Source organism: Bos indicus x Bos taurus, chromosome 29 (assembly GCF_003369695.1).
Source record: "Bos indicus x Bos taurus breed Angus x Brahman F1 hybrid chromosome 29, Bos_hybrid_MaternalHap_v2.0, whole genome shotgun sequence".
NCBI lineage: Eukaryota > Metazoa > Chordata > Mammalia > Artiodactyla > Bovidae > Bos > Bos indicus x Bos taurus.
Window position 1 is genome coordinate 9,980,619 of NC_040104.1, and position 19,382 is coordinate 10,000,000.

Genomic DNA, 19,382 nt, shown 5'->3' on the forward strand with positions numbered 1-19,382 from the left:
ACGAGGCCACATTTCACCTCTTTCTGGCTCTACTCTGCAGGGACTGAGCCAGAGCAACCTCCAGAGGTTGGACTGTACCAGCAGGCCCTTCTGGCCTGACTGTCTGAGACAGCATCACCCCTGCTAGTATGTTCATCCTGCCATCCCTGCCAGAGACGTCCACGTGGGAGAGACACTGGCTGAGCCCCCACCTCCCTGGTTGATACTGTTTTTCTGTTGACTCTTTCACCAGGACATCAATAGCCTCAACAAACAAATTGCCCAGCTTCAGGACTTCGTGAGGGCCAAGGGCAGCCAGAGTGGCCGGCACCTGCAAACCCATTCCAACACCATCGTGGTCTCCCTGCAGGTGGGACCAGGGAGAGGGGGTGGCAGAAGGGAGGAGGCGTTGTCTTCTCTGGCTGATCCTCTCTCCTCCTCTTCCAGTCAAAACTGGCCTCCATGTCCAACGACTTCAAGTCAGTTTTAGAAGTGAGGACAGAGGTGAGAAGAAGCTGGGTAGGAGGGATAGGAATCTGGGCATGAGGGCCCCAGAGGGCAGTGGGAAGGGCAAGGGCAACAGGGTCACGGGCACCAGGGGCAATCTAATGTGCCCGCTTTCCAGAGGCCTCAGGACCTTTGCATTTCTTCCCCAAACCCAGAACCTGAAGCAGCAGAGAAGCCGGCGGGAGCAGTTCTCCCGGGCGCCTGTATCAGCCCTGCCCCTTGCCCCCAACCACCTGGGTAAGTCACAGGCAAGTCAGGGAGCCCTGAGGGGTAAGGCATAGTGACTCTGGGTCTCAGGGTATCTCCCTAAGGCAGGGGTTGGGTAGGAGAGCAGAGGATTAAGGAAGTTGCTTTCTTTAGGCTTTCTCAGAGGTCACTCCTGATGCCTGGGATCTATAATCCGCATCTAGCCTCCAGCATTCTCCCCTGTTGAGGGTGAATCCAGTCATGTTCAAAAGAATGAGCTTTTTAAATTTTTGGTCCACTTAGTCATTATATTCACAGTCATTCATTCTCAAAACCACCCTTTGAGAAAGCAACTATCATTATCCCCCATTTTACAGGTGAGAACACTGAGGCTCAGAGAGGTTAAATGACTTGTCCAGGGTCACAAGGCTAGTAAGTGCCAGAGCTGGGATTCAAATCCAGAGCATATGGGCTTTGAATCTTTTAACTGCTAAGAAGTGCCATGTTGTCTTTCTTCCCCCCCAGGGGGCGGTGCTGTGGTTTTGGGGGCGGAGTCCCGAGCCTCTGGGGATGTGGCCATTGACATGATGGACTCTAGGACCAGCCAGCAGCTGCAGCTCATTGACGAGCAGGTACGCACGCTCTGAGGCAGGGAGGAGTTGTTCCCCTGTTTTCTCCTGTGGTCACAAGCAAGTGTTTGGCATGTGCCATGGGTGGAATGGCCAACTGGAAAGCCCCAGAGAGGCAGGACCCACCCTCAGAAGCTCCTGTTGTTCATGTACGCTCTCTCTCCTCTGAAGGATTCTTACATCCAGAGCCGGGCAGACACCATGCAGAACATTGAGTCCACAATTGTTGAGCTGGGCTCCATCTTCCAGCAGTTGGCACACATGGTTAAGGAACAGGAAGAAACCATTCAGAGGTGAGACACTTTCTCTCTTTAACCTCAAAACCAGGAGCCTTGTCTTCCCTGTGGATTGGCATCCTAGAGGTCCCCAGGGACAGCTTAATGCCCTTTGGAAGAGAAGAGTGAATCCTGTCCACACATAAGGTTCAGTTCACCTGTCTCCATCCACACCACAAGTATTAATTGAGCACCTGTTCCATGTCAGGCACTGTCATAGGCGCTGGGGATATGGTGATGAGTAGAACGGTTAAGTCTGTTCTGTGGAACTTACTTTGTAGTATGGAATTCGATAGAGTGAGTAAGGACAACTGTTTAAAAAGAATTGAGAAGAAATTTTCAGGTGGTGATAAGGCCTAATACAGAAAACTAGGATGCAGTGTTGAGAAAGTGATGGAGGAGGAATATCAGATTGGGTGGCAGGGCAGGCTGCTCTGAAGGCTTCGTATTGAAGCAGAGACGTGAATGACAAGAGGGATCCAAACACGCAAAGGAAAGGGTAAGAGTAGTCTAGGCACTGCAGACAGCCAGAACAGAGGCCATCCAATGGGACAGTCTTACTTTATTAAAGAATCAAGGAGGCCAGTGGAGCTGGGAAGCAGTGAACAGGAAGAGAGAAGTGCAGGATGAGGCCGGAGGGAGGTAGGCAGAGCCAACCCACAGGAGGGCCTCTGCTCCCCTGGTACCCTTGCTACTGCACAAAGCATTTTATCTGCTCCTGTTCTTTGGCACTTGGCATTCAGTCAGTCATAGAGATACAGCCAAAGACAAAAGCGATAAAGATCCCTGCCCTCGTGGAACGTACATCATAGTAGGGCAAATAATTTAGAATATACGTCATAAGTAAATGGTCCAGTATATATTTTTGACCAGTGATAAATCCATAAATAAAAGTAGAGTAGGATAAATTAATCAGGAGTTCTAGGTTTGGAGGAGCAAGTTGTAATTTTAAATAAGGATGGCTGTGGTAGGCCCTATTAAGAAGATGACATCCTTCCAAGATGGGGGGAAGGTGAGGGAGTTTGCTGTATGGATATATGGAGAAGAGTACCAGGCAGAGGGCAGAACCTATGTAAAGGCCTTCAGGCAAGAACATGTCTGTTGAGTTGAAGGATAGCAAAGAAGCCACTGCATCTGGCGACAAGTGAGGAGAAGAGTAGTACCAGCTGAGGTTAGAGGGGAAATGGGAGGCCAGACCAGGTGGGGCCTTTTAAAGCCCATGTGAAAAGTGAAAGTTGCTCAGTCGTGTCTGACTCTTTGTGACCCCATGGACTATACAGTTAATGGAATTCTCCAGGCCAGAATACTGGAGTAGGTAGCCTTTCCCTTCTCCAGGGGATCTTCCCAACCCAGGGATCGAACCCAGGTCTCCCTCATGGCGGCTGGATTCTTTACCAGTTGAGCCACAGGGAAGCCCGCATGGGGAGCCAGTGCAGAGTATTGATTGATTTGATTGACTGGCCATGCTAGGTTTTCATTGCTGGGAGCGGGCTTTCTCTAGTTGCGGCAAGCAGATAGCTTCTCTCTCTGTTTTGGAGCAGTGGCTGTAGGGTGTGCAAGCTCAGTAGTTGTGGTGCATGGGCTCAGTTGCCCTGTGGTGTGTGGAATCTTCCCAGACTAGGGATCAAACCCATGTCTGCTGCCTTGGCAGGTAGATTAGACCACCAGGGAAGTCCCATTGTAGGGTTTTAGTGGAAGGTTATACTATCTGACATATATTTTATTTTTGTTTATGTTTTGTGTTGCACTGCACAGCTTGTGGGATCTTAGTTCCTCGACCAGGGCCACTGCATGGAAGTACCAAGTCCTAACTACTGGACTTCCAAGGGATTCCCTCCTCTGGGAAGTCCCTCTGACTTCTATTTTAAAAAGATCATTTAGTTGCCATAGTCAGAACAGATTGTAAAGGCCTAGAATACAAGCAGAGAGATGAATTCAGAGGCCTTTGCAGTAATCTAGGCAGGAGGTAGTGATAGTTGGGGCCAAGGCTGAATGAGTAGTAGTTGCATTCTGGATATATTTTGGAGGTAGAACCAGCAGGATCAGTTACTTGATGAACTGAATGCAAGGTATGAGAGAAAAAGAGTTTATGATAACTCCAGGCTTTTGATGTGAGCGATTGAAGGGATTCATGTCCTTCACTAGAAATAGACAGAGCTAGTTACTCAGACAGAGCAGATTTGGGGCAAAATAAGTTGTGTTCCAACAAGAAGTGGACAGTTGTCTGTTAGACATCTAAGTGGAAATAGTGAACAGGCTGATAGATGTAAGGAGTTGAAAAGACAGGTTATGGGCCAAAAATGGGCAGAATTGAACTTTGAAACTAGGCCAAGGGAGTTCTGAGAAAGAGGAGGATCAAGCGCTGAGTCCCAAAGGCTATTTCTGGAATCAAGTCTCAATCCCAGGAGAGGACACTGAACAGGAGCACAGCTTGTGAGAGAGGAAGAGAAATGAATGAAGATGATGTCCTGGGAGTCAGGAGGAGAAAGTAAGTCAGGGAAAGAATGACCAGCTGTGACAGATTTTGCTTTGAGGCCAAGCAAGATGAGAGCTGAGGATTTAATTAGCCTGTTTAGTTCATTAATATTTAGTGTAATATTTGCTAAGGTTCGATTTAGATCTACCAGTTTTTTTGTTTTTCCCTTCTCTCTCTTTTTTTTTGGTTCCTCCTCCTTCTTTTCTGTCTTGAACAGTTGCGAAAATCCATATAAATTTGTTGGTATTTTAGCTATATGTAATTGGTTTGTTTGTTTTTTTTAGTGGTTGCTATAGGGATTATCAGATCAGATTAGTCACTCAGTTGTGTCCGACTCTTTGCGACCCCATGAATCGCAGCACGCAGGCCTCCCTGTCCAACACCAACTCCCGGAGTTCACTGAGACTCATGTCCATCGAGTCAGTGATGCCATCCAGCCATCTCATCCTCTGTTGTCCCCTTCTCCTCCTGCCCCCAATCCCTCCCAGCATCAGAGTCTTTTCCAATGAGTCAACTCTTCGCATGAGGTGGCCAAAGTACTGGAGTTTCAGCTTTAGCATCATTCCTTCCAAAGAAATCCTAGGGCTGATCTCCTTCAGAGTGGACTGGTTGGATCTCCTTGCAGTCCAAGGGACTCTCAAGAGTCTTCTCCAACACCACAGTTCAAAAGCATCAATTCTTCGGCACTCAGCCTTCTTCACAGTCCAACTCTCACATCCATACATGACCACAGGAAAAACCATAGCCTTGACTAGATGGACCTTTGTTGGCAAAGTAATGTCTCTGCTTTTGAATATGCTATCTAGGTTGGTCATAACTTTCCTTCCAAGGAGTAAGTGTCTTTTAATTTCATGGCTTCAGTCACCATCTGCAGTGATTTTGGAGCTCAAAAAAATAAAGTCTGACACTGTTTCCACTGTTTCCCCATCTATTTCCCATGAAGTGATGGGACCGGATGCCATGATTGTAGTTTTCTGAATGTTGAGCTTTAAGCCAACTTTTTCACTCTCCTCTTTCACTTTCATCAAGAGGTTTTTTAGTTCCTCTTCACTTTCTGCCATAAGGGTGGTGTCATCTGCATATCTGAGGTTATTGATATTTCTCCCGGCAATCTTGATTCCAGCTAGTGTTTCTTCCAGTCCAGCGTTTCTCATGATGTACTCTGCATATAAGTTAAATAAACAGGGTGACAATACACAGCCTTGACGTACTCCTTTTCCTATTTGGAACCAGTCTGTTGTTCCATGTCCAGTTCTACTTGTTGCTTCCTGACCTGCATACAGGTCAGGGATTCTCAAGAGGCAAGTCAGGTGGTCTGGTATTCCCATCTCTTGAAGAATTTTCCACAGTTTATTGTGATCCACACAGTCAAAGGCTTTGGCATAGTCAATAAAGCAGAAATAGATGTTTTTCTGGAACTCTCTTGCTTTTTCCATGATCCAGGGGATGTTGGCAGTTTGATCTCTGGTTCCTCTGCCTTTTCTAAAACCAGCTTGAACATCAGGAAGTTCACGGTTCACATATTGCTGAAGCCTGGCTTGGAGAATTTTGAGCATTACTTTACTAGCGTGTGAGATGAGTGCAATTGTGCAGTAGTTTGAGCATTCTTTGGTACTGCCTTTCTTTGGGATTGGAATGAAAACTGACTTTTTCCAGTCCTGTGGCCACTGCTGAGTTTTCCAAATTTGCTGGCATATTGAGTGCAGCACGTTCACAGCATCGTCTTTCAGGATTTGGAATAGCTCAACTGGAATTCCATCACCTCCACTAGCTTTGTTCATAGTGATGCTTTCTAAGGCCCACTTGACTTCACATTCCAGGATGTCTGGCTCTAGGTCAGTGATCACACCATCGTGATTATCTGGGTCGTGAAGATCTTTTTTGTACAGTTCTTCTGTGTATTCTTGCCACCTCTTCTTAATATCTTCTGCTTCTGTTAGGTCCATACCATTTCTGTCCTTTATCAAGCCTAGCTCTTCCCGGTCTGCTTCATAGAAAATGTGAGAACTTTTCAACCCCCCTCCTTCATCTTTTATGCTCTAGTTGTCACATTTGTTGTATCTACATAAGTTTATAAATCCCACAATACCACAGTATAATTTTTATCTTAAAGAAATTAGAGGAAAAAGTAGTCTTTTGTGTTACTCATATATTTACTCTTTGCATTGCTCTTCATTTCTTCCTGAATACCCAGTTTCCATCTGGCATCACTTCCCTTAAACCTCGAGAATTTTCTTTAGTACCTTTTTTAAAAATTGATTTTTATTTTTGGTTCTGCTGGGTCTTTGTTGCTGCGTGCAGACTTTCTCTGATTGCATTGAATGGGAGCTCTCTAATTGTGCTGCTCAGGCTCTTGTTGCAGAGCCTGGCGCTCTAGGGTGCTTGTGCTCAGTAGTTGGGGTCTCAGGGTTTAGAGGCTGTGAGCTCAGTAGTTGCAAGCACAGGCTTAGTTGCCCCAAGGCATGGGGAATCTTCCTGGACCAGGGGTCGAACCTGTGTTCCCTACATAAGGAGGCCATACAGATTCTTAACCCCTAGACCACTAAAGAAGTCCTCTTTAGTACTTTTTATAGTGCAGCTCTACTAATGACAAATTCTTTTATCTAAAATTTCATTATTTCACCCACATTTTTGAAGAATAGTTTTTCTGCTTAAAGTGCTTTAAATACATCATTCTACTGTCTTTTAGCCTTTCATTCCTAATGAGAAGTCAGTGGTAATTCTAACTTCTGTATGTAATCTCTGACTGCTTCTGCTTTTCAATTTTTTTTTCTTCTTTTCTGTGGTTTTCAGCAGTTGATCATTTATGTACCTAGATGTGGTTTCCTTTGAATTTATGCTGCTTGGGGTTCTCTGAGCTTCCTGAATCTGTAAATTTATGTCTTTCACAAAGTTTAGGAAATATTTCACCATTATTTCTTTCGAAATTTTTTCTCCTCTTTGTCTTCTTCCACGAATATATATTTGTATACATATGTAAATCAACTGTAGGAATTTCTTGGTGGTTCAGTGGTTAGGACTCTGTGCTTTCACTGTTGAAGGCCTGGGTTTGATCCCTGGTGGAAGAACTAAAATCCCACAAGCTGTGCAAAGCGGCTCCCCCAAAAAATCCACTGTAACTATATTTTGTTGAGATATATGTACATATATATATCTCAACAAATTGCATCTTATTAAGATGCATTTAATGTCAGCTGTCCCTACATTATCAAGAACAAATTTGATCATTTGATTAAGGTGATAATAAATGATCTCTGTTTTTAAGAGTATATTTCTTCTTTGTAGTCAGCAAATGATTTATTGGATATCTTGTTCCCCAAGACCCTTTAACCTGTTTTTAGGAGCCAGTTATGATGCTTGTCTGGTCTGAATCAATTTATCTAATTCAGGTGCATTTTTTTTCTATAAACAAAAGCTTTTCTTTATTAACTGCATGAGCTGAAGTTCATCTTAATCAGGCTGGATAAAACCTTAATTATTTTCCTGTATTTTCAGAGTAAGTAGTTTGTGGAGCAGGTGCCAACATAGAGGCTAAGGAGGTTTTAATTCTTGTTTTAATTCTTCCTTGTTTTTGAGTATCATTATGGACTTAAGGTTTTTATTTATGTTTTGTATTACAATTAGTTAGGATAATGATTATTTTCAGTGTTCAGATTGTTCCCAGTTTGTCCAGTGAAAGACAAGAGATTTTTGTTTTGTTTTTTTTTAAAGAATTGGAAAAAATAAATGTATGTATGTATTGTATTGGGAATGATCCAACAGAGAAATAAAAATTGATATTATAACAGGAAGGGGGAAGAACTCTTAAAAGTTTATGTCCTGGAGCAGGTGAGAGGAAGTGGGGAGCCAGTGCATAAGTAGAAGACTTGAATTTAAGAGAAGCTAGTGATAGCTGGGTGGAGAAGGCAATGGCACCCCACTCCAGTACTTTTCCCTGGAAAATCCCATGGATGGAGGAGCCTGGTAGCCTGTAGTCCATGGGGTCGCTAAGAGTCGGACACGACTGATCGACTTCACTTTCACTTTTCACTTTCATGCATTGGAGAAGGAAATGGCAACCCACTCCAGTGTTGTTGCCTGGAGAATCCCAGGGATGGGGGAGCCTGTTGAGCTGCCATCTATGGAGTCGCACAGAATTGGACACGACTGAATCGACTTGGCAGCAGCAGCAGCAGCAGTGATAGCTGGGAAAGTGGACATTTTCTGCTCCCCCCTGAGGGGAGGGACCAAGATAATTGAACTCAGCACTGTATCAATGGCTGGTGCTCAACACCTACTAGTTGAATAAATAAACATCCTTTTAACCATTGGTTGCCAAAGCTGGATGTTCATAGGAACCCCCTATAGAGCTTATAAAAACTGAGTATCTTGCCAGCCAGTGACTGGCAGCCTCTGCATAAGGCAGGGCCTGGCAGCTAACCAGACCAGGGGCCAGCCACACCTACTGGACCACCTACGCGTAGTCATCCCCATCACAACAGAGGGGCCCACGCAATACGGGGCAGCCCTGGAGCATACAGCTCTGGTAATCAGGAGATAGGATGCACAGGACAGCTCCTACAAAAGGCCATTTCTCTAAGGTCAAGAAACGACCAACCTGCCAGATACATGGAAATAGAAACAGCAAATTAGACAAATTGAGGTTACAGAGGAGCTTGTTCCAATCAAAGGGACAAGACCCCAGAAGAAAAACTAAGTGAAGTGGAGATCGGTGAACTCCCTGATAGAGTTCAAGGTAATGATCATAAAGATGAAAGAACTCCAGAGAAGAATGGATGAACACAGAAGTTTAACAAAGAGTTAGAAGATACAAAGAAAAACCAAACAGATGAACATAACTGAAATGAAAAATACACTAGAAGAAATCAACAGTAGATTAAATGACATAGAGGAATTCTATCGCATTCTATCGAATATCTTCCAGTGAGTTGGAAGATAGAGTAGTAGAAATCACTGAAGCTAAGAAGAAAAAAAAAGTGAACACAGTTTAAGAGATTTCCAGGGCATCAAGTGTGCTAACATCTGCATTGTAGGGGTTCCAGAGGAGGGAAAAAGAGACAGAGAGCATATTTAGAGATATACTTGCTGAAAGTTTTCCTGACCTGGAAAAAGGAATAGACATCCATGTCCAGGAAGCCCAGAGAGTCCCAAACAGGATCAACTCCAAAGAAGACCACAACAAGACACATTGTAATTAAAATGGCAAAAATTAAAGACAAAGAGAGAATAGTAAAAGCAGCAAGGGGAGACTTTCCTGGTAGCCCCGTGGCTCCAGAGATAAGAACACCTGAATACGTAAAGGAAATATTAACAGACATAAAGAGAGAAACTGACATAAAGGGAGGAATTGAATAGTGAATGAGTGAGTGAAGTCGCTCAGTGGTGTCCAACTCTTTTCGACCCCATGGACTGTAGCCTACCAGGCTCCTCTGTCCATGGGATTTTCCAGGCAATAGTCCTGGAGTGGATTGCCATTTCCTTCTATTAATGGACACATCAGATAAGAAGTCAATAATGTGTCATTTAGGCACTGGCCTTAAATATAGAGAACAATTCTCCAAAAGCAGCAGAATACAAATTCTTTTCAAGTGCATATGGAACATTTTCCAGGACATACTACATGCTAGGCCACAAAATGTACATGTGTACTAAGTCTCTTCAGTCATGTCTGACTCTTTGTGACCCTATGGACTGTAGCTTGCCATGCTCCTCTGTCCATGGATTCTCCAGGCAAGAATACTGGAGTGGGTTGTGATAGGACACAAAACAAGTCTTAGTAAATTTAATAAAATTGAAATCATAGCAAGCATCTTTTCCAGCCACAGTGCTGTAAGAGTGGAAATCAACTAAAAAAAAAGAAGAAGAAGAAATCAGCTATAAGAAGAAAACTGCAAAAAACACAAACAAGTGGAGGCTAAAAAATATGTTGCTAAACAAACAGTGGATCACTGAAGAAATGAAAAGAGAAATAAAAATTACTTGGAGACAAATGAAAATGAAAACAATCCAAAATATGTGGGACTTCCTACAACAGCAGTTCTAAGAAGGATGTTTATAGCAGTAGAAGTCTGCTTCAGGAAATAAAAATCTCAACTAAACAACCTATGCTTACACCTGAAGGAACTAGAAAAAGAACAAAGTTAGTAGAGAAAAGAAGTAATAAAAATTAGAGCAGAAATAAGTGAAATAAAGACAAAAAAATAGAAAAGATCAATGAAACTAAGAAGAGATAGACAAGATTGATAAACCTTTAGCCAGACTTAACCCAAGAAGAAAAAAAAGAGGGCCTAAGACAATAAAAATCAGAAATGAAAAAGGAAGAATTATAACTGATCTACAGAAATACAAAGGATCAAAAGAGTTTACTATGGAAAACTATATGCAAATAACATGGACAACCTAGAAGCAATGGACAAATTCCTAGATATGTTTAATCTCCCAAGATGAACTAGGAAGAAATAGAAGATATGAACAGATATTATCAGTAATGAAATTGAATCAGTAATTTTTTAAATTTTTATTTGCTTAGTTTTGGCTGTGCTGGGTCGTCATTGCTGTGGGTGGGCTTTCTCTGGTTGTGGCAAGCAGGGGCTACTTTCTCTTTGCAGTGTGAAGGCTTCTCATTGCAGTGATTTTCTTGTTGTAGAGCATGGGCTCTAGAGGCTGCAGGTTCCGGTAGTTGTGGTACACTGGCTTAGTTGCCCTCCAGCACGTGAAATTTTCCCAGACCAGGGATTGAACCCATATCCCCTGCATTGGCAGGTAGATTCTTTCCACTGGGCCACCAGGGAAGTCCTGAATCAGTAATTTTTAAAAACTTCCAACAGAAGTCCAGGACCAGATGGCTTCACAGGTGAATTCTACCAAATGTTTAGAGAAGAGTTAATACCTATCCTTTTCAAATTATGTCAAAACACTGCAGAGGAGGAAATGATTCTAAACTCATTCTACAAACCCAGCATCACCCTGATATCAAACCAAAGATATCACAAAAAATAAATTTACAGGCTGGTATCACTGATAAAACATAGATGCAAAAATCCTCAACATATTAGCAGACTGAATCCAACAATGCATTAAAAACATGTACCATGATCAAGTGGGAATATTTATTCCAGTGATGCAGGGATTTTCAATATCTACAAATGCATCAATGCGATATATACTACATTAAATAAATTGAAGAAAAATATATGATCATTGCAGTAGAGGCAAATACAAGATTTTGACAAAGTTCAACATCCATTTATGATAAAAAAAAAAAAAAAAAACTACACAAAGTGGGCATAGAAGGAACATACTTCAACATAACAAAGGCCATATATGATAAGCCCACAGTTAACACCATACTCAGTGGTGAAAAGCTGAAACCATTTCCTTGAAATTAGCTACAAGAATGCTCATTCTCAACATTATATTACCCAACATAGTATTGGAAGTTCCAGCCACAGCAATCAGAAGAAGAAAAAGAAATGAAAGGAATCCAGATTTTAAAGGAAGAAGTAAAACTGTCACTGTTTGCAGATGACATGATTCCATACATAGAAAATCCAAAAAGAGCTCATCAATAAATTTAGCAAAATTGAAGGATACAAAAGTAATTCACAGAAATCTGTTTCATTTTTATCTGCTAGCAACAAACTATCAGAGAAATGAAAGAAACTCATTTACAGTCGCATCAAAGAGAATACTAAGGAATAAATATAACGCAGTAAAAGGACAGTACTTGGAAAACTGTAAGACACCGATGAAAGAAACTGAAGAGGACACAAATAGATAGAAATGATGCACCATGTTCTTGGATTGGAAGCATTAGTATCATTAAAATGACCATACTACTCAAGGCAATCTACAGATTCAGTGCAATCCCTATCAAAATACTAATGGCATTTTTTCATAGACTAGAGCAAGTCATTTTAAAATTTGTATGGAAACACAAAAGACTCAACAGTATCCAAAACAGTCTTGAGAAAGAACAGAGCTTGAAGTATCATGCTCCCTGTCTTCAGATTGCACTACAAAGCTACTGCTGAAACTTTGATTACTATTAGAACAGTATGGTATGGTACTGAAACGAAAATGGGCTTCCCCAGTGCCACCGTGGTAAAGAATCCACCTACAATGCAGGAGGCAAATGAGATGCCGGTGGGACCCCTGGCTTGAGAAGATCCCCTGAAGGAGGAAATGGCAACCCACTCCAGTATTCTTGCCTGGAAAATCCCCTAGACAGAGGAGCCTGTCGGGCTACAGTCCACAGGGTCACAAAGAGTCAAATGCAACTGAACACACGCTGTGAAACAAAACAGACATCAATGAAACAGAATGAGAGCCCAGAAATAAATGCACATACTCTGGTCAGTGAATCAATGAGAAAGGAAGTACGAATATACCATTAAAGAGACAGTCTCTTTAATAAGTAGTCCTGAGGAGACTGGATAGCTGCATGTAAAGGAATGAAATTAGAGCATTTTTCTCACACCATAAAGTAAACTCCAAGTGTGGAAATTCCTGGTGGTCTAGCAGTTAGGACTCTGCGCTTATACTGCCGGGGGCTGGGGTTTGATCCCTGGTCAGGGAACTAAGGTCTAGAAGCCACAAGGTGTGTCAACAAAAAAAGTAAACTTGAAGTGGATTAAAGACCTAAATGTAAGGCCAGAAGCTATAAAAATTCCTAGAAGAAAACACAGGCAGAATACTCTTTGACATAAATCATAGCAATATTTTTTTGCATCCATATCCTAAAGCAAACAAAACCAAAAGTAAACAAATGGGATCTAATCAAAGTTTTGCACAGCGAAGAAAACCATTGACAAAACAAAAAGATAGCCTACTGACTGGGAGAATATATTTGCAAATAATACAACTAATGGGTTAACATACAAAATGTATAAATAGCTCATGCACCTCAACATTAAAAAATCAAGCAACCTGATTAAACAAAGGAGCAGAGGGACTTCCCTGGCACTCAAGTGGTTAAGACTTCACACTCCAAGGCAGAAGGTATAGTTCAATCCCTGATTGGGGAACTGGGATCCCGCATGCCGCATAGGGCGGCCAAAAAGAAAAAGAGCAGAAGACTTGAATGGATATGTTTCCACAGAAAACATACAGATGGCTAGCCGGCACCCAAAAAGATGCTTAACATCATTAATCATTAGAGATATGCAAATCAGAACTACAATAAGACATCACCTCATACCTGTCAGAGTGGCTATCATCAAAAAGACCACCAATAAACTGTAGCAAGGGTAATGAAGAAAAGGGAACCCTTGTGCACTGTTGGTGGGAATGTAAGTTGGTGCGGCCACGGTGTAAAACAGTAGGGAGGTTCCTCAAAAAAGTAAAAATAGAACAACCCTATTGTCCAACAATTCCACTCCTGGGTATATATCCAAAGAAAATGAAAACACTAGTTTGAAAAGATACATTCACCCCAGTGTTCACAGCAGCACTATTTAGAATAGCCAAGATACAGAAGCATTCTAAGTATCCATCAACTGATGAATGGATAAGGAAATGTGGTAGGTGTATACAATGGAATACTCTGAACCATAAAAAAGAAAGAAATGTTGCCATTTGCAACAACTGTTACAACAGTGAATAGATTTGGAGTGTAATAGGCTTAGTGAAATAAGTCAGAGGAAGACAAATACTGTATGATAATCACTAAATGTGGAATCTGAAAAATAAGACAAATTAGTAAATATGACAAAAAAGAAACTGACTCAGATATAAGGAACAATTTAGTGTTTGACAGTGGGGAGGGGCACCATGGGGGTAAGGGATTAAGAAGTACAGGCTACTCTGTATAAAATAAATAAGCTACTAGAATATATTGTACAGTTTAGGGAATATAACCAATATTTTATAATATTGGTAAATGGAGTATGCTGCTGCTGCTGCTGCTGCTAAGTCACTTCAGTCGTGTCTGACTCTGTGTGACCCCATAGATGGCAGCCCACCAGGCTCCCCCGTCCCTGGGATTCTCCAGGCAAGAACACTGGAGTGGGTTGCCATTTCCTTCTCCAATGCAAGAAAGTGAAAAGTGAAAGCGAAGTCGCTCAGTTGTGTCCGACTCTTAGCGACCTCATGGACTGTGGCCTACCAGGCAAGAGTTCTGGAGTGGGGTGCCATCGCCTTCTCCGAAATGGAGTATAACCTTTAAAAATTGTGACTCACTGTGTGGTACATCTCAAACATATAATATTTTAAATCAGCATCAGTTTTAAAAATGAAGAGGAAAAAAATGAATGAATATAACAAAATAGAAGCAGATTCATATAGAGAACAAACTAGTGGTTACTGATGGGGAGAGGGAACGGAGAGAGGCAGGATGGGGGAGGGGTTTAAGAGAAAAATTATATATAAAATAAATGACAAGAATGTATTTTACAGCACTGGGAATATAGCCAACATTTTATAATAACTTTTTTAACTCTTTACTGAATTTCTTTCAGTATTGCTTTTGTCTTATGTTTTGGTTTTTTGGCCACTAAGCACGTGGGGTCTTAGCTCTCTGACCAGGGATCAAACCCACACCCCCTGTGTTGGAAGGCAAAGTCCTAACCACCAGGGAAGTTCCTATAATAACTTTAAATGCAGTATAACCTATAAAAATTTTGTTTTACACCCGAAACTAATGTAGTATCTTAAATCATCTATACCTAATTATAAATGTATATTTTTTCCTCTTAAAAAAAAATATGAAGGTTCCTGGAAGTCCACTGCACTCACATCTGTGGAGTCAGAATCTCCAAGTGTGAGGCCAGGAACCTGTTTTTTCACCTTGCCGAGTTCTTCAGGCTACTTCAGTGTTCTCAGTTTGGCAAGAAGAAAGGCTATTAGCAGAGGACCTCAAGAAGCGAAGGTGTGGGCGTTTTGAGCAATCCGCAGGTTGACACCCGCCCGCCCACTTGCTCCGAGGCCTTCAGGCAGCGCCGGTCCGGTGGCTCTTCACTGCCCCACAGCACTAGCAGGGCGCTTTTACTCGTGGGTGTTGATCCGGTGAAACTGGGTGAACACCTCCTTCTGTGTAAAGCGGATTTCCCAACACTGATCCATCAAGCAGCCTCACATATTCAACTGGGCAATTTAAAAGCTCTGTGAAGACAGCTCTCTTGGTCCTAGAATCAGGAAGATTGACTGAGTCTTACCTGGTTCACCTGAGATCTAGGGAATCCCTTGCTGAGTTAGGCCATAAACACTAGAGCTCTTCAGGTGACAATGTATTTTGAATATTAAAATATTATAGATTCAAAGAATCAGGTTTGTAAAAGATGTTTGTATTCTTTCCCCAATGTATATGGTTAAAATTGTTAGAGTTAGGGGCTTCCCTGGCGGTCCAGTGGCTTAGGACTCCAAACTTCCCATTGGATTTGGTCTCTGGTTTGGGAACTAAGATCCTCCATGGTTGTGTGTGGGGGTGTGTGTGTGTGTATGTACTAAGATCTTCCGTGGGTATGTGTGGGTGTGTGTCCATGTCTGTCCCCCACGTGTGTGTGTGTGTGTGTGTGTGTGTGTGTGTGTGTGTGTGTGTGTGTACATGCTCTCAGTCAGTCATGTCTGACTCTCTTTGACCCTTTGGACTGTAGCCCACCAGGCTCCTCTGTCCATGGGATTTTCTGGGCAAGAATACTGGAGTGGGTTGCCATTTCCTCCTCCAGGGTATCTTCCCAACCCAGGAATCCAACCAGCATCTCCTGCATCTTCTACCTGCATTTTGGGCAGATTCTTTACCGATGAGCCATCGGAGAAGCTCGGCAAAAAAAACAAAAACCTGAAAGCCTTTTTTTTTTTTTTTTTTTTAATTTATTTATTTATTTAGTTTTGGCTGCTTTGGGTCTTCATTGCAGCAGACAGGATCTTTCGTTTAGATTTGGGGGCTCAGTAGTTGAGATGTGCTGGCTTAATCACCCCATGAAGTGAAAATGATAGTGCTAGTCGCTCAGTCATCTCCAACTCCTTGTGACCCCATGGACTGTAGCCCTCCAGGCTCCTCTGTCCATGGGATTCTCCAGGCAGAATACTGGAGTGGGTTGCCATTCCCTCTTCCAGGGGATCTTCCTGTCCCAGGGACTGAATCCAGGTCTCCAGTCTGGAGCGTGTGGGATTGTAGTTTCCCAACCAGTGACAGAACCAGAGTCCTTGGCACTGACAGCACAGAGTTCTAACCACTGGACATCAGGGGATCCCCTGGAAGATGGATTCTTAGCCACTGGACCCCTAGGGAAGTCCCTGAAAGCCTTTTATAAACAAACAGAAAAGTAGAATTACAGTGTATATACAACCTGACAACTAATCTTCCTTGAAAGAGTGTCGTAAGTATTTTTCAGTGTTAGTAGTTATTTGTTCTTTGGTTTAGCAAACATTAGTTGTTGCTGCTGTGAGCTAGTCCTCCTGGATCTGGGGGTGGGGAGAGAACACAGGAGGCAGTGAACCGGTGCTGAGTGCAGAGAATGAGATTAGTTCTGGACATCTCGAGCGAGCTCACACTTCAAGGGACAGCCAAGAGGCATGGTTTGATGCTCGGAAAAGAGAGGGCTAAGCTAGAGATAAAGGATGTAGGATTCAGCAGCTTCTTGGTGAAACCATGGAGGTAAATGAGACCATCCAGAGACGATGGGCAAAGTGAAAATAAGGCCCGAATAGATCCCCATGGATTCCAGGTATACCTGGTGAAGGAAAAAATCTGTCCAAGAGACTGAGGTTTTAGGGAGATGAGAGAAAAAAGCAAAGAAATATGTCCTTAGAAGCTGAGGTGGAAAGAATTTTAGGGAGGAAGGAGTGGTTATTTCTTGGTGCCCCTGAGAAAGAAATGTGAATTAAGGATCCTCAGGTGTTATTTGCATCAGGGGGCTTGGATTAACTGGATCAGTGCCAGCAGATTCCGTTGAGTGGATCAGAAGCAATCCAGCAGTAGATTGAAACATAAAAGGAAAATAACAAGGGAGAGAAAATTTGTGGACAATGATATGAACAAGAAATTTAAATTCTGAAAGGATGATATTCTTAAAATAGACACAGATACTCTTGTGTTTGCTTCCTGCAAATGCCAGTGGATCTGGATTTTAGCACTCTCCTGAGAAACCACTGATTTATTCCAGATTTCTTGCAGGAGACCTGGTTTGATTCCTCGGTAGGGAAGATCAGCTGGGGAAGGGATAGGCTACCCACTCCAGTATTCTTGGGCTTCCCTTGTGGCTCAGCTAGTAAAGAATCTGCCTGCAATGTGGGAGTCCTGGGTTCGATCCTTGGGTTGGGAAGATACCCTGGAGAAGGGAAAGGATACCCACTGCAGTATTCTGGCCTGGAGAATTCCATGGACCATATAGTCCATGAAGTCGAGAAGAGTCAGACACAGCTGACTTTCACTTTCTCCACCTGTAGTCTCCTGGGCCCCACCGTAGAATGTGAGACCTAAGAATTTGCCTTTTTTTCCCCCCTGGCTTTGCTGCTCAGGTTCTGGGATCTTAGTTCCCTGACTAGAGATCCAACCTCGAAATGAAAGCCCTTGAGTCCTAACCACTGGACTACCAGGGAATTTCCAGAATTTGCATTTTTGAGGTTCCTGGTGGTCCAGTGATTAAGACCCAGTGCTTTCACTGCTGTGGGCCCAAGTTTGATCCCTGCATGGGGAACTAAGATTGCAAAAGCTACTCAGCACGGCAAAAAAAAAAAAAGAAGAACTTGTATTTTTGAGATGCTTAATAGGTGATTCTTATTTTTTCTAAGGTATAAAAAACGCTACTGATCTACTAGAGTTCCTTGTGTTACTCGGTCATTTTCCTTTTCCCTCCAACTTGTAGATTAAAAAATTTCAAACAATAGAAAAGTTGGGAGGATAGCAGAAGGGACATCTATAATGATTCACCTAGATTCACCAACTGTTGACTTTTTATCACATTTACTTCCTCTCACCTTTTTTTTTTTTTCCCTGAATCATTTAAAAGTAGGTGCAGGGTCGGGGACCAGAGGGAAGTTCAAGAAGGAGGGGACGTGTGTTTATCTTTGGTTGATTCATGTTGATATACAGCAGAAACCACCACAACACTGTAAAGTAATTATCCTCCAATTAAAAATAAATAGGCACTTCCCTGGTGGTTCAATGGCTAAGCCTCTGCACTCCCAGTGCAGGGGGCCTGGATTCAATCCCTCGTCAGGGAACTAGATCCCACATGCTGCAACTAAGAGATCCTGCATGCCTAAACTAAGACCTGGTGCAGCCAAATATTTTAAAATAAATAAAGAACAATAAATAAATAAACAAAGCTGTGTGTATGTAAAAAAAAAAAAGTAGGTGCAAACTTCATGACAGTTTTTTTCAAACATCATGTGTTATCCCCAGATACTTCAGCAAGCATCTGCCAAGAATAAGTATTTCTCCTGAACAGCCTCAATATCATTATCAAACCTAAGAAATTGAACACTTCTCCAACACAACCCAATAATCAATCCATACTCAAATTTCCCCAACTCTTCGAAAAAAAAATTAGCCTTTTCCTTTCAATTTAAGATTTAGACAACATTCATACATTCAACTGTTGTGTCTCTTTAGTCTGCCTTTTTTAGTGTGTGTGATAATTTACTTTTTTTTTTTGAGACCAGTGCCTCTTATACAAAGTCATACACGTGTGTTTGTCCGATGTTTGTCCCTCTGATTAAATTTAAGTTCAGTAGTTTGGGCCATCCCTGTAGGCAGTCATATCAGTGGACACTTGATGAGGTCCTCTGTATTGGAGATACCTGTTTGGTCTCTTGTTCAAGGTGGTGACACTCAGACTTAAGTCATCATGGAGGACACTTTGAGTCCCCTGTGCACTGTTTGTCCCTATGATTAAGTTCAGTGCTTTTGGCCGGCTGTGTAGGTGATCACATCAGGAGGCACTTGGTGAGGTTATCTCTGTATCGGCCTGCTGGTGATCCTTGCCTGATTCGTTTGAGAGTGTGTGTGGCAAAATGGTCATTTTCTAATTTGCTCATTCCTTCTACATTAATTAGCTTATATTTTTCCATAAAGAAGGAACTTCCTCTCTTTAAAATTACTATTGAGTGATAGTAACTTCTTCCCTTGTACTAGTTTTCATTCACGGACTCCCATTTAAAATCTTTTATATGCCAGATTGCATTCGTTGTTCCTCCATTTTTGTTAAGTGAAGCCATTATAATTGCCAATATGAATGAGCTTTATTGGGCATGAGATGACAGTGCATCCACACTGAGAAATGTAATTATACCAGAAACTAGGGAACCTGAGACTTTAGCCTCTCTGACATAAATAGGGAGTCATGTAGAATCCAGGCTTCTGTATTTGGACAGAGATTAGGTTGTCAT

General features: G+C 42.3%; 1 protein-coding gene across 3 annotated transcripts in view; it reads left to right on the forward strand.

The window, feature by feature from the left end:
- STX5 (syntaxin 5) overlaps positions 1–19,382 on the forward strand; it is a 28,368-nt gene that overhangs the window by 7,186 nt on the left and 1,800 nt on the right. For all 3 annotated transcript variants that reach the window (XM_027532330.1, XM_027532331.1, XM_027532332.1), the window contains 5 exons: positions 233–349; positions 427–483; positions 642–723; positions 1,198–1,304; positions 1,473–1,594. In XM_027532330.1, the coding sequence (XP_027388131.1) occupies positions 233–349; positions 427–483; positions 642–723; positions 1,198–1,304; positions 1,473–1,594 (485 nt within the window). The remainder of the gene's footprint in view (positions 1–232; positions 350–426; positions 484–641; positions 724–1,197; positions 1,305–1,472; positions 1,595–19,382) is intronic.